Raw genomic sequence first — 15,873 nt, forward strand, 5'->3', positions numbered from 1 at the left:
AAAGTCAATGTAGTCAGAATTGCAATATATACAAAATGGAGAAAAAAAAAATAAGCAAAAAAAAAAAAAAAGACAGCCAGGGGAGGCTAAATATTACATAAAAATATCAAAGGATTCACAAACCAAAATAGTTTTAATTGCTTTCTTATTGTGGGAATGAAAGATAGTTTTGGTATATAATTGTATTTCTTTTTCAAGAACCAAAAACAAAGGTTTGGTTTTACTGTACTTACATTTATGTATATGGAATTTAGCAAAAATTAAAATTAAATTTATAATATAGTACTCTTTCCTTTTATTTGAGGGAATATTATTAAAACCAAATATAACATTTTCTAAACACAAAGAAAAAGAGGGGTCAATGTTGTCAATTATAATTCTGCTCTTCACTTCCTGCCCTCCATCTGAATTTCGCGCGTCATCACAATCACGTGACTGCAAACCACCTATTGTGCTAACAGTTCATTTTACAGCATTAGAGGCTAATATACGATGGCTATGCATTAAAGACTATTTAGCAAATCACCATCACATCGGCAACGTTAACATTCCACTGATTTGATACTCACTCTGATTGTCATCCATCTTCGCTGGTCCTCTAATTCGGTAGGTGGCGTTGTCACTAAAAACCTAGGGTCTTAGAAGTGGGGTCCTGAAGTGGGGTCCTGAAGTGGGGCCCTGAAGTGGGGTCCTAGAAATGCGGTCCTAGAAGTGGGGTCCTGAAGTGGGGTCCTGAAGTGGGGTCCTGAAGTGGGGTCCTGAAGTGAGGTCCTAGAAGTGGGGTCCTGAAGTGGGGTCCTGAAGTGGGGTCCTGATGTGGGGTCCTGAAGTGGGGTCCTGAAGTGGGGTCCTGAAGTGGGGCCCTGAAGTGGGGTCCTAGAAGTGGGGTCCTGAAGTGGGGTCCTGAAGTGGGGTCCTAGAAATGCGGTCCTAGAAGTGGGGTCCTGAAGTGGGGTCCTGAAGTGGGGTCCTGAAGTGGGGTCCTGAAGTGGGGTCCTGAAGTGAGGTCCTAGAAGTGGGGTCCTGAAGTGGGGTCCTGAAGTGGGGTCCTGAAGTGAGGTCCTGAAGTGGGGTCCTGAAGTGGGGTCCTGAAGTGGGGTCCTGAAGTGAGGTCCTAGAAGTGGGGTCCTGAAGTGGGGTCCTGAAGTGGGGTCCTGGAAGTGGGGTCCTGGAAGTGGGGTCCTGAAGTGGGGTCCTGGAAGTGGGGTCCTGGAAGTGGGGCCCTGAAGTGGGGTCCTAGAAGTGGGGTCCTAGAAGTGGGGTCCTGAAGTGGGGTCCTGAAGTGGGGTCCTGAAGTGGGGTCCTGAAGTGAGGTCCTAGAAGTGAGGTCCTGAAGTGGGGTCCTGGAAGTGGGGTCCTGGAAGTGGGGCCCTGAAGTGGGGTCCTAGAAGTGGGGTCCTGAAGTGGGGTCCTGAAGTGAGGTCCTAGAAGTGGGGTCCTAGAAGTGGGGTCCTGAAGTGGGGTCCTGAAGTGGGGTCCTGAAGTGGGGTCCACTTCTGCATATCGTCTACCCACGTTCACAATGACGATGGATGGGATAACATGAGACCATCTGATCATCAGACGAAGCTTTCTCCGTGCTCCCAATTTAAAACATTTACGGTATTAACGTTATTTGTCATTTCGCTAAAGTTTTGGCTAGCTATAAACAATCTTCTAACTACTGAACTAGCTAGCGGATGTGCCGTGTCAGTTTAGCGGAAGTCGGATGAGGAAATGCGGAAGAGTGAAGTATTAACAGTGGGAGAGGCGGAATAAGGCTTTACTGTAGCGGAGCGAGAGCTCTTTCCATGTGGAGTCTCTGCATTAAAGTCAGCAAGTGGATCCTCTCTTCTGGAAGTGGACCTTCTCAGTTCAGCTCAGCTGTTATTGGTCAAATAATCACAGACAGAAACACATACAGGAGAACTGAGAGCTCTTTAATTACATTAATGACAGAAGAGAGAATACAGGACAGTCTCTGACTCCACATGAAACACTTCTATAAAGACACAACAATATTACACATAACTCTCTTCTGATTTCCATGCAAGCTCTGGTTAATATGTGTATATAAACTTAGTACTCTTCTAATATATTCTGTGCACTTTAAATCAAGTCTTTTTAGGGATAATTCACCCGAAACTGTCCACTGACTTCTAATGTATGGACAAAGAAATCTCTAAATATTGTGTTTTATGTTCCACAGAAGAAAGAAAGTTATCCAGATTTTGGTCGACATGAGGGCATATGCACATTATCAATCTTCATCTTTTTAATACATTTACATTGAATCATTTAGCAGACGCTTTAATCCAAAGCGATTTACAGATGAGGAGAACAATAGAAGTTAAACTCACAATATTCAAGTGCTGTGAATTTGAGTTATTTGGTAAAAGAGTATAATGTACATGCATTAGGAACACAAGCAAGACTATGACATTAAACTACTTGATGTTGTTGATCTGTCAGTCTATCGGGGGAATTAATGAGAATAAACCGTGCTTTATACAACCCTCCTCTCCATCGTATGATAAAGTCCTGCTGATACAGAACGTCAGCAGAAGCATCAACGGCACATCAATACATCTCTAATAAAACTCTGTTTACTGTATGTGTTTAATGGAGCGCAAACAGAGCAATTGAGTTTAGAGTTTTATGAGTCAAGAGTTCTCTCTAATAAAGCTAAATGTCACAGAAAGGAAGGGTGTGTGAGTGAAAAGAATGACATTGACTTCATTTATTGAGTGCAGATGTTTAAACTGAACTGCAGGCGGTCTGTGAACGAGACGCAGGCTTTTGCATTGAAACACAGCAGGCAAACGCTGCACTACTGTCTCGAGAGTGTTCGTCCCGGCTGTGTGTCGAACTCTGGTGTGTGTCAGTTCTACAACAGCAGCGAACAGACTTCATTAACCCTCTAACATCAGGCCTCAAGAACATGTACAATACACAGTCAGCCAGTGGGTTCAGAAACAGGAGATATTCAGAAAAATACCAAAATATATGAAACAATTTATAGCTGTATCTGTACAAATTATCTCCAGTAAAAGTCAGGATTATGAAGGGGAGAATGAGAAAAGTGTAAGTCAGAAGCACCAGGAACAAACTGCCCAAAATCTTCCTCCGCTTTAGAGGAGTGAGTGATATTGCGCGTGAAAGACCGCGACAAGTGCCAACAAAACACAGAATGATTATCGGGTAGGGGATAAAACAGGCGATCGATTGGGACAGATCGCTAAACAGCCAACGAGAGTTAAAGTTTGCAAAGATCAGAGGAACAAACCAGATGATCACAGAAACGACACAGCAGACTTTCAGTGAATGATGAGATCTGTACCAGACAGGATGAGAAACCAGAAGATATCGTTCAAAAGCAACACATGCCATAAAATACAGACCAGCAATCAAACTATACCAATATGCATAATATGCAATAGTGGCAACCCCTGACCATGTGATTGTCTCCGTTAATTTACTAATGATCTGAATGAGATCTGAAAGAATCAAATTAATAACAAACACTGGAGTGGAGCGATTAGATTTGATAAGAGCACACAACGCAAACAGAGTTAAGATCATGATTAGAATCTCAATGGCTGCAATTATACTGATAATTAATGAGTTTGCAGACCGAAGTTTATTGAGATTTTCCCTCATCTCACGTCTCCATTCATCTTCATAATCTACTCCACTTGATCCGTTGATGCTGCCGTTTTGTCCCATTGTTTCATGAAATCTTGACAGGCAACACTAAATAACAAACCAGTCATTAGTTTAAAAACATGCATGTATTTACTATTTACTACTTTATTAAAAACATTAGGGACAAATATATGACATAACTTGTTTTCTGTGTGATTGTTGCTAAGATTAAAGTTTGGAAATCCTCCATTTGAACAATATCACAGAAGCAAGAATGCTGTTGTTCTGAATGTTCAGTCCAGCACAGCTGCAAGTGTACAGTGGTTTATTAAACTAGGAGTAAATCTTGAAGAACTTACGTTACTGACAGGAGTGTGTGTTTCGTCTGCAGGTCAAAGCAGAAGTTTGTGGAGCAACACACAGACTGACAGATGTTTCACAAGTTTCCACTGCCGTGTTTAAAGAGCTCTTCATTCACTGCACACACACTGTAAAACACACATCTTAAAGCTTGTGGATCTGATGTAGGAAATGCCTGAGATTACAGACAAACTATTTGATCCAACGTGTGCAACTGGAATTACCTTAAAGACACAATTAACTACCAATGGTGGTTTGAGTGAAAAACCAGTCTAACTTTCACAAACGGTTCGGCTCAACTACGACGACTGAAGTAATCTGAGAACGCTTTATATCTGATGCTTTCAGTTTTAAAGTTCACTCAGCGTTTATAACTCTTTCCCCGCAAGTGTTTTTGCTCATTTTCACTAAAGCTTCACGACCCACAGAATATTCTGTTGTATGAATATCTGAACATGTAATATATCAAAAGAAAGAATCAACACTCTGCTTTAAAAAAAAACAAAAAATGCATTCCTTTTTTTAACAACACTTGAAAGTGGGAAAGTTTAATAATAAAAACAAACATTTTGAGCAAAAAGCAGAGAAAATCATGTTTATGTCAGACTTCATCCAGATCATATTCAGAATGATGATCAAACTCGGATGGATTATTTATTGAGTGATGTGATATTCATAGTGTACTCTTCAGTAATACAGGTACAACAGAAATGTTCTACAGAAGTGTATAATATAGTTCTGCCATAGCATTTCACTGATCTTTATTATAATGTATTTTGTTCAAGAGATTATATCTGCTACTGTACTTTTCTAATGTACTCTAGGTATTTATTTTGTAATGTACACAAGATACTATATTAAAGTTTTATTGATTTCAAAGTGTGTGTGTGTCTCCACATTTATATTTAATTACTTTTGCACTTTTAATATATCATTTTGAATACTGATTAAAACAGCTTTATAATAAACTATTAGTGTAATGCTAATATATTTCTAATGAGCTGAAATGCTATTGAAATGTTCTTGAAGTAAACAAGTAAAATTAAGCCTCAAATAATATTTGAGTTAGTATATGATATACTATAATATACTAATATATATGATATACTAATATACTAGTTAATAAATGATAACTAGTTTAAGAAATATGAATGAATATTTTAAATGAACTGTAAAGAAATACACTTAAATGCACTAAATGTGCTTGAAGTGGTTCCATTTTAGCACAATTTAATATATTTAAACATATTGCAAATAGCTTAAAATTGAAAACTTAGTACAGTATAACTTAGTACAGTATAATTTAAATATATTAAGTATGTCCAAAAAAGCACAATTTAAATACATTTCCTTTTCACCTGGAAACAGATGATGAAGTTTATGAGCTGATCATCATCATCAAATGAATATCAAGAACCTGAGATGGAAACTGGTTCCTACAGGACCTTAAAGAAAACTTCCAAACCTGCTTTAAACAATTCCATCTTCATTTCTTTCATTTCTTCTACACATAATCAAGCACACTAGAGAGTCAACAAGCTGAACAACACGTGCTAACGTTTGAATAAAGGCTGAAACACAACGACACAATAATATGATCTTACCGGGAATCAGACGTAAGACTGAAGACGCTCATCAGGAGATGAAGGTGTTTATGAGCTGCTCAGCGTTCTTTTATAGCCTGAATTAACTCCAGAAACACCAAACAAAGATGCATTAAACATCATTAACAGTTAATGCACATGCAACCGCATCAGCAATCAGCAAACCAAACTCCACAATATAAAACCATTTAAAAAAGACACAAGTGTAATAGAAAGGAGAATGTGAATGACATGGAATATAGTGATATAATACTAAGATTTTGTCATACTGTAAGTTTATCAAATTATGATTATGCAGTAAGGGCTGAATAAAAACATAAGTAAAGACAAAATATTATAACTTTTACTACCGAAAACAAAATCACTTTATTTGCAGTTTCATTCCAGACACAGAAACCCTGCAGCACAAAATATGAACACATTAAACAAAATACAATAATAATAAAATAAATAAATAAAAAAGACACTGATGTGTGTGAATCTCCACATCAATCCGTCAGTAATGTTGAGTTAGTTTGATTCTGCACTACGCTTTAATACTGTTCCACTAATCTGTGTCTGATTCTGATTATGGACACTTGATATAGTGATAAATGTAAAGCATATTAACTGTATCCACACGAGAAATGGGCATTTATGTTAAAGATTTATAAATCATTACAAAATGTGCGTTCCACATGTTAAATTATGTTGTATTAATATTGGTGAAAAGCTAATTCATGTTCAGATATTGTGAACATTAGACTTTTTCACAGTACGGTACACTTGAGGACCAATCAAACAGCATCTCAGCTTAATGTAAATAATAGGGCAAAAAAGATCTATTTCTCGATTTTAATCGATTCTCATTTTCACGAACCGATATCGATTCTTAAATCCCATCGATTAGGCTAGTCATCATGTCTTCAGCTGATGAATGAATGGAACATTGTTGCGCGCATCCAATACAATAAATCGCAATAATCTTTGTGCTTTGTTACTATTGATATGAAACAAAGTCTCTAATTTCAAATTACGTCCATTTTCTTACGAAATTCATAACATAAATAGCGTTTTGTCGCTGTGGCGTGAGATCGCTCTGGCTCAGCTCTAGAGAAGCACATGTGACATGGAGTCGCTCAATCAGTGTTTCAACCGTGGAAAGACGTCAGTAAAACAGCTTGTAAACAATGTCATGTAACGTCACATTTACCTCAGAAAAACCATATCCAGTGACCATAAACTCGTTAATCAGCGAGAAAAATTAACATTTTGCTAAATATATGCACCATATTACATATTCATTATCATTTTTAATGTTCTTTAATATTTAATGCATGTTTGAATAAATCTGGCAAGTTTTTTATGACAGCCACCATTTAAATGTTTATATTTCATATAACATTATTATTATAAAAATAAATAAGTGTAATTTAAGTATTCGTATACAAGTCAGTTTATTTTTACCTTCAATATTACAGTAGGCTAATGAAGCCTATAGGCCACGACTGACTCCCATAGTTACAGCATTAGTGAAGAGATTTGTTTTCCTTGAGGAAATTTGCCATGTATTGAACCTGATATCCAAAATCATTTGAATCAAATCGAATTGCAAGCTTGTGAATCAAAATCTAATCAAATTGTGAAAGTTGTGTCAATACCCAGCCCTAGTAAATAATGACAGTAATGAACACTTTCATCCACATGTTGATAGTGAACACAAAAGTGATGTGATGCATATTTCACATATGATGAATTAAAAGATTATAATAGCTAAAATGATACAGTTTTTATGCATTCTTTAAAGGGGTGATGAACTGAGAAATCTAATTTTTCTTGAGCTTTGGAAATATCAGAGGTCATCATGCTATAAGAATACCCTGTAAGTTTCAGAACTGAAAACTTCCTTGTTAGTCCAATAAAAGCTTTAATTGACAGCAGGCACAGCGAACCACAGGTTTTTCAAAGTGGGGATCTATGAGGTCAAAGGGTGTCAAACCCCGCCTCTGCAGAAGAAGATCAACGCCTACTTCAACACTGCCCGTTTAGCCCCGCCCACCCATTCGCGCATTACATGAAACTCATTATAATATGCAAAACTGTTATCCAATCATAGCAGTGGGCATTTACTTCCAAGTCTTCAATGCGGCATGCCCATAAAAACCAAGCGTTTCAGGAGCTAGGCTCAAAACCAGGGTAGAAAATAGCCTATTACTTATTCATTTTGATGTTTTTGAATGTAAAAACCAAGCGAACGTCATAAGTTGACCTCAGACAAAAAATGTAAAAAGCCAGTTTATGACCCATTTAAAGTGTCAGTCATGAAGGATTTAATGTAAAGCACTTCTGCTGAGTATCGTAATTGATTTGGTTTCTTCCATTAGAAAACACTCCCTATTGAGTGATTTTTCCCTCAATTTTCAAAAGCTTGATTCCTGAAAGCTTGTTAGTAAGAGATTCAGTATGATTGCACATTTCCTCATTTACCATCAGCTTTAATTCATTATGAATGATGCCACAAACCACATCTAATATAACATGAATGTTAACTGTTTCCTACTGAAAGTATCTGCAGAATATCTGTTACCATCTGTGAGTTATGCTCATGTGACTTAAATCTCGACTAGCATGAATTTAGTCGTTGTTTAATTTAATTTAATTTAATGAAACCTCCCCCGGACCATGGTCCGGACCAAACAGACGAAATTTGGTCAGACGAAAAGAGGTAGTCTCGGTCCGCATCAAACTGAACAAAGGTTTGGTTCGTTTCTAGTGTGAGCGCAAATCTGTATGGTTTGGACTTTTAGACCATTTACAGGAAGTTCCGGTGGTTCCGGCGTACCTCTCTCGTTCCCTTTCTCAGGGAACCATTACATTAGAAACCTGAAGCGTTTGAGGATCTACAGCTCTCCGGTCCCATATTCACAGAAACATAAACAAACAAGTTTCAATTTCGAATGGCGTATCTGCCTTTTATTTATTTAACCTCAGCAGGAGTTAGGGCCTCGGGAGGAGGGCCTAACTCAAAAGAAAACAAAAATACCTCTACCTAAAAAAAGGGATAACATTAACTATACAAAACAGAAAACAAAACAACATATATCTTCCCTCACTCCCTTACTAATCAACAAACGGGAGAAAAGTTATGGGTATCCTCCACCCTACATTACCCATAACTCTTACCCATAAACTGTTACAAAACTTCTATTTCAGATAAATGCTGTTCTTCTGAACTTTCTATTCATCAAAGAATCCTGAAATAAAAGTGTAAAAAACTGTTTTCAACACTGATAATAATCATAAATGTTTCTTGAGCATCAAATCCTCATATTAGAGTGATTTGTGAAGGATCATGTGACACTGAAGACTGGAGTAACGATGCTGAAAATTCAGCTTTGATCACAGGAATAAATTACACTTTACTATATATTCACATAGAAAACAGATGATTTACATTAGAATAATATTTCACAATATTACTGTTTTTTTTGTGTGCATTTTTAATCAAATAAATGCCGCCTTGGTTAGCAGAAGAGACTTCTTTTAAAAACATTAAAAATCTTACCGATACAAATCTTTTGACTGGTAGTGTATTTTACAGTCACTGATTGAAACCCACTATACTGCAGAGATCATAAACAGCTCAGAGTCTCTCTGCCTCAGGATGATCATCTGTGAGTGTTTTGATGTGTCTGACAGCAACAGATGATGAAAACAACTCATGCTTCTTTAATTCTCAGACAGGAAGTAATCCATCAGACACAAGGAAACTAAACGGCTTATACGTGTTTATGAAACATGTCATTTATCCTCAGGCCAGATCTGGCACAGGAAATAAAAACTGTAATAAATATTCCACTCTAAATCTGTTGAGCGTGAGTGTTGAGCTGGTCACTGACAGAATGAAGCGCTTCTCATGAGCAGATCAAGTCCTCTAGTGGTCAAAACAGGCTAGGATTACTGTACTAATTTCATGTTAATGTTCGAATCATTTTAAGATCATGCTAAAATAGACTAGATTCATAAACACACACACACACACACACAGTTTCTCAGATTCGTGTTTGATTCAGAACTATAGATGTTTTGCTTTGAATTATGATAGAAATCAATGTTTATTTATTAGCTCCTCAGAAATGGAAAAGGTTTCTCGCACATTCCATTAGTCTGTAGTTGTTATTATTCTGTACATTTATTGTTGTTGATAGACCATATAAACTATTTTATTCCTTTAGCACAAACACATTCACAGATATGAGTTTATCACACAAGCAAATGAAAAGCACTGAAAGTCTTGTGTTCTCAATGTGAAACTCACTCAACATGACAATCATTTGATGTTAAGATACAGTTTCAATCTAAATTATTGAACCTCCATTGCAAATGAGGTTTATTGGCAACATTTACAGACTTTCAGCTGTTTGCAATGAACAAATCAAACAAAAGTAACTGAAATAGCTCAACACAACAAATGCTTCACGTGGTTTCCCCAAATTTAACTGAAAATGCAACTTTTAATGTCTTCTGCAGTCTCAAACTTATTCACCCCCTTGAATATAATCCCTCAGACCAGCACAGATCTGCAGAACAGGCGTCGTCTCGCTAATCAAGGGCTTCATTAGCTGCACCAGGTGTGCTTGAGCTAGAACACACGACACATCTGATCTGGCGAGGTTTGTCGAGTGTCACGTTTGACTGCAAGTTAGAGTCAAAAGAATGGTCCAAAAAGTTAAGAGAAGATTTCTTCGCCTTCACAAACACGGAACAGGAGACAAAAGATAGTGAAGGCACTTAATGTTCCTCGAGACACCGTTCAAAGCATAGTTCACAAGTTTAAAGTTAAAGGAACAGTGGTTTCACTCCCTGGGAAGATATCAACGGCTGGAACCAGATTTCTGAGAAGGCCGGTCCAGAAACCCCTGGAGTGACTGAAGACGTTCAGCAAGACTTGGTTAGACACTGGGGTTTCAGCTGAACAGTAAAGCTCGCACTGAACGCAGCAGAACTCCAGGAATGCACCACCGCTGACCCAAACTCCAGGACTGCACCACTGCTGACCCAAACTCCAGGACTGCACCACCGCTGACCCAAACTCCAGGACTGCAGCACCGCTGACCCAAACTCCAGGACTGCAGCACCGCTGACCCAAACTCCAGGACTGCACCACCGCTGACCCAAACTCCAGGACTGCAGCACCGCTGACCCAAACTCCAGGACTGCACCACTGCTGACCCAAACTCCAGGACTGCAGCACCGCTGACCCAAACTCCAGGACTGCACCACCGCTGACCCAAACTCCAGGACTGCACCACCGCTGACCCAAACTCCAGGACTGCACCACCGCTGACCCAAACTCCAGGACTGCAGCACCGCTGACCCAAACTCCAGGACTGCAGCACCGCTGACCCAAACTCCAGGACTGCACCACCGCTGACCCAAACTCCAGGACTGCAGCACCGCTGACCCAAACTCCAGGACTGCAGCACCGCTGACCCAAACTCTAGGACTGCACCACCGCTGACCCAAACTCCAGGACTGCAGCAGCGCTGACCCAAACTCCAGGACTGCACCACCGCTGACCCAAACTCCAGGACTGCAGCACCGCTGACCCAAACTCCAAACTCCAGGACTGCAGCACCGCTGACCCAAACTCCAGGACTGCAGCACCGCTGACCCAAACTCCAGGACTGCACCACCGCTGACCCAAACTCCAGGACTGCAGCACCGCTGACCCAAACTCCAGGACTGCAGCACCGCTGACCCAAACTCCAGGACTGCTCCACCGCTGACCCAAACTCCAGGACTGCACCACCGCTGACCCAAACTCCAGGACTGCACCACCGCTGACCCAAACTCCAGGACTGCAGCACCGCTGACCCAAACTCCAGGACTGCACCACCGCTGACCCAAACTCCAGGACTGCACCACCGCTGACCCAAACTCCAGGACTGCAGCACCGCTGACCCAAACTCCAGGACTGCACCACCGCTGACCCAAACTCCAGGACTGCACCACCGCTGACCCAAACTCCAGGACTGCACCACCGCTGACCCAAACTCCAAACTCCAGGACTGCAGCACCGCTGACCCAAACTCCAGGACTGCAGCACCGCTGACCCAAACTCCAGGACTGCAGCACCGCTGACCCAAACTCCAGGACTGCACCACCGCTGACCCAAACTCTAGGACTGCACCACCGCTGACCCAAACTCCAGGACTGCAGCACCGCTGACCCAAACTCCAGGACTGCAGCACCGCTGACCCAAACTCCAGGACTGCACCACCGCTGACCCAAACTCCAGGACTGCACCACCGCTGACCCAAACTCCAGGACTGCACCACCGCTGACCCAAACTCCAGGACTGCAGCACCGCTGACCCAAACTCCAGGACTGCAGCACCGCTGACCCAAACTCCAGGACTGCAGCACCGCTGACCCAAACTCTAGGACTGCACCACCGCTGACCCAAACTCCAGGACTGCAGCAGCGCTGACCCAAACTTCAGGACTGCACCACCGCTGACCCAAACTCCAGGACTGCAGCACCGCTGACCCAAACTCCAGGACTGCAGCACCGCTGAAACAGAAGCTGGTCTGGTTATATATCTCGTTTCAGCAGCAAAACTGTGTTCTACTGAGAGCTAAAGATGCCATGAAGGGGGTGAATAATTCCGAGACTGCAGAAGTCATTAAAAGTTGCATTTTCAGTTGAATTTGGGAAAACCACTCAAAACATTTGTTGAATTGAGCTATTTCAATTTCTTTTGTTTGATTTGTTCATTGCTAACAGCTGAAAGTCTGTAAATGTTGCCAATAAACCTCATTTGCGATGGAGGTTGAATGATTTTGATCGCACCTGTATATGATTCAGACACACAGTAAAAGATGAGAGCAGAGGGTCAGACTGTGTGTGTACGCGTGTTTGTAAAAGAAGCGAGACACAAGTGTTTTATACATCAACATTTATATACTCACAAACTGCATGAATTATTATAGGTGAAAAGAAACGGATAAAATGCAGCGAGTAAAACATACAGAAGTTCAAACAACGATACAGAAATGACTATAAGCATGCTACTGATACACACTCTCTCACACACACTCACTGTCACACACACACACTCTCACTCTCTCACACTCACTCTGTCTCACTCTCACTCACTGTCACACACACTCTCACTCTCTCACACACTCACTCTGTCTCACTCTCACTCACTGTCACACACACACACTCACTCACTGTCACACACATTCTCACTCACACACTCATTCTGTCTCACTCTCACTCACTGTCACACACACTCTCTCACACACACTCACTCTCACTCACTGTCACACACACTCTCACTCTCTCACACACTCACTCTGTCTCACACTCACTCACTGTCACACACACTCTCACTCACTGTCACACACACACTCACTCACTGTCACACACACTCACTCTCACTCACTGTCACACACACTCTCACTCTGTCTCACTCTCACTCACTGTCACACACACTCACTCACTGTCACACACTCTCACACTCACTCTGTCTCACTCTCACTCACTGTCACACACACTCTCACTCTCACACACTCACTCTCACACACACACACACACACTCTCAGTCTCAAACACTCACTCACTCACTCACTCTCACACACACACACACTCATTCTCACACACACTCTGTCTCACACACACACACTCTCACTCTAACACACTCTCACTCTAACACACTCAAACATACACTCACACTCTCATTCACACTCACACACACACTCTTTCTCACACACTCACTTTCTCACACTCTCACCCACACTGACACTCAAACATACACTCTTACACACACACACACTCACTCTAACACTCACTGTCACACACACTCTCACTCTGTCTCACTCTCACTCACTGTCACACACACACTCACTCACTGTCACACACACTCACTCTGTCTCACTCTCACTCACTGTCACACACACTCTCACTCTCACACACACACACACACTCTTAGTCTCACACACACACTCACTCACTCACTCTCACACACACACACACACTCATTCTCACACACACTCTGTCTCACACACACACACACACACTCTCACTCTAACACACTCAAACATACACTCACACTCTCATTCACACTCACACACACACTCTTTCTCACTCACTCACTCATTCTCACACTCACACTCACACTCACACACACACACACACACACACTCACTCACTCACTCACTCACTCTCACACTCACTCACTCACACACTCTCATACTCACTCACTCACACACTCACACACACAATAGAGTTTTCAAGTTTTCAGGAAGTGCTTCTAGGTAGTTCAGTAAAATAACAGGAAAACATCCAGATGGAAATGAACAATCGAAGCGTTGCTGTCGCTCACACACACACAGACACACACACACAGACACACACACACACACAGACACACACACACTGCTGCGTTGGGACCGAAGGCTCAGTGATCGACTCTCATCGCTGCTGAAAGGCACAGAGATCCTGCCGGATGAGAGTCACAGTCCGTTCGGGAACTCCGGTTCAACAGCGGATCCATGTCGGATGAATCTGTGATCTGGGAATGACCGTGACATTCAGATGGCGTCACACACACACACACACACACAGACTCGCGGTTCGGCTCCAGGCCGCGTCACTGATCCGCTGGAGAAACGTCACCAGTGTTTGTGTTTGAGTGGAACGGCACGAGCGGAAGATTCCTCCGGAGAAAGTCCACTAAAACAAGACACAATGTTCAGCTAGAGTTCATTATGGCACAGAAGTGTAGGAACTCGTCAGATCTGAGCGATCACACACACACACACACACGTAACGCATGACGGGCTTTTACTCTCAAACACCACATTAGCTCAGCAGAAATCATACTAATCAAACTATGCGTTAGCAGGAAGCTAATAAACGTGACAGTATTGGCACTGGCAGCCGTCCCTGAAAATAAACACAAATCTAGAAAGTGAAGAAAGCTTGTGTGTCGCGCCGCTCCGTTCGGGCCGATGATGAGGTGAAGCGATGGAAGAAACACCTGAGGATGATGAGGCGAGAGCTAGTGTCCGGCGGACGAGCGCTAGTGTCCGGCGCTAGTGTTGAGCAAGTCTTCGGATCGACGCTGCGACTCCAAGGCTTTCGAGGTGTTCGAGTCCTGAGGCACATCAGATTTACGCCTGACGAGCGGCCGCTCCTTCCTCTGCTCCCTCGACATCTACAACACACACACACACACACACACACACGTGAGTCACACTCGAGGCTCTTCATTCGACTGATCCATCAGTTCGACTACTAACAGATTATTGTGTGCATGTAAACATAGCTTCTGTTTTTTATAACATGTCTGATATTTGATGGCATATATGCACATTTTGACTATTTATTAAATGCAAAAGTCACTTGACCAGACGGGACGATTAAGGTGCTCTTCGGCCTTTTTTGACCGAAAAATTGTATGCTTTTAAAATAAAAAAAATTAGAATTTTTTTACTTCATCGGAATGGTACAAAACTTGGTAATGGTTTTGCCACTTGCTGTGTGAACACACAAAAAAAATCATGGACATGATCTGAACAGGTTTAATGGTCCTGTAAACAATAGTCCCACTTGAGCTCCTCGCGGTCTGAAATGAAGCATTGGAAACGAATGAGAGACGAGTTTCCTCTAGTGGAAGCGTTTGGTACTGCAGCCGAACACACTCTCACTGAAAGATCATTTACTGAGATATCAGGGTAAGATTTGGAACACGACTTGTTTAGATTTATGGCTTTGATTTTCTTGCAGTTTTAGAGTACAGCGTGATTTCGAAAAAAGATATTTCATATAAAAAATTTAAATAGTATTTTTGCTATTTTTTCAAAACAATAACACGTAAAATTCTGTAACTTTTTTAAAGTTCACTTTTTAAAACTGTTTTAACTTCAGCAATAATCTGCCAAGTGTCGTGTTTGAAAAGAGATCAAACTTCAGTCTGTCGCTCTAAAGCGTTCAAGATTTACCAGTTTAAGTTGGAAATGTAATTTTCAGGTCTATGCTCAAAAAGTGAATAAATGGATTATAAATACAGCGTAAATATAATTTAGTATTAAAAAAATCCCCTAAAAATACAAAATATGTATTATGTATATGATAAAAAACATTATCAAACTGAAATATAGTACATTAACAAAAAACTATTCTGTAATATCTGACCGACACTAGAGCACCGGAGAGTGAAACACAGTCGGTTCTCCAGCCTCCAGTCGCTCATGTTCATTACAGCAAACTCTCAGTGGGAGTTTAGAGTCTAAACA

The 15,873-nt window shown here is 41.3% G+C and overlaps 1 protein-coding gene and 1 long non-coding RNA gene across 2 annotated transcripts in view; both read right to left on the minus strand.

The window, feature by feature from the left end:
• LOC311071685 overlaps positions 1–15,873 on the minus strand; it is a 307,177-nt gene that overhangs the window by 221,065 nt on the left and 70,239 nt on the right. The gene's annotated exons all lie outside the window — the stretch shown is intronic.
• The window catches only part of ppp2r5ca (protein phosphatase 2, regulatory subunit B', gamma a), a 17,901-nt gene continuing 16,535 nt past the window's right edge, over positions 14,508–15,873 (minus strand). Inside the window, 1 exon segment of the mRNA XM_084096146.1 lies at positions 14,508–14,792. Coding sequence (XP_083952272.1) covers positions 14,658–14,792 — 135 coding nt within the window. The 3' untranslated portion in view covers positions 14,508–14,657.

Source organism: Abramis brama (assembly GCF_963993115.1).
Source record: "Abramis brama genome assembly, chromosome: 21".
In the NCBI taxonomy this organism is placed as follows: domain Eukaryota; kingdom Metazoa; phylum Chordata; class Actinopteri; order Cypriniformes; family Leuciscidae; genus Abramis; species Abramis brama.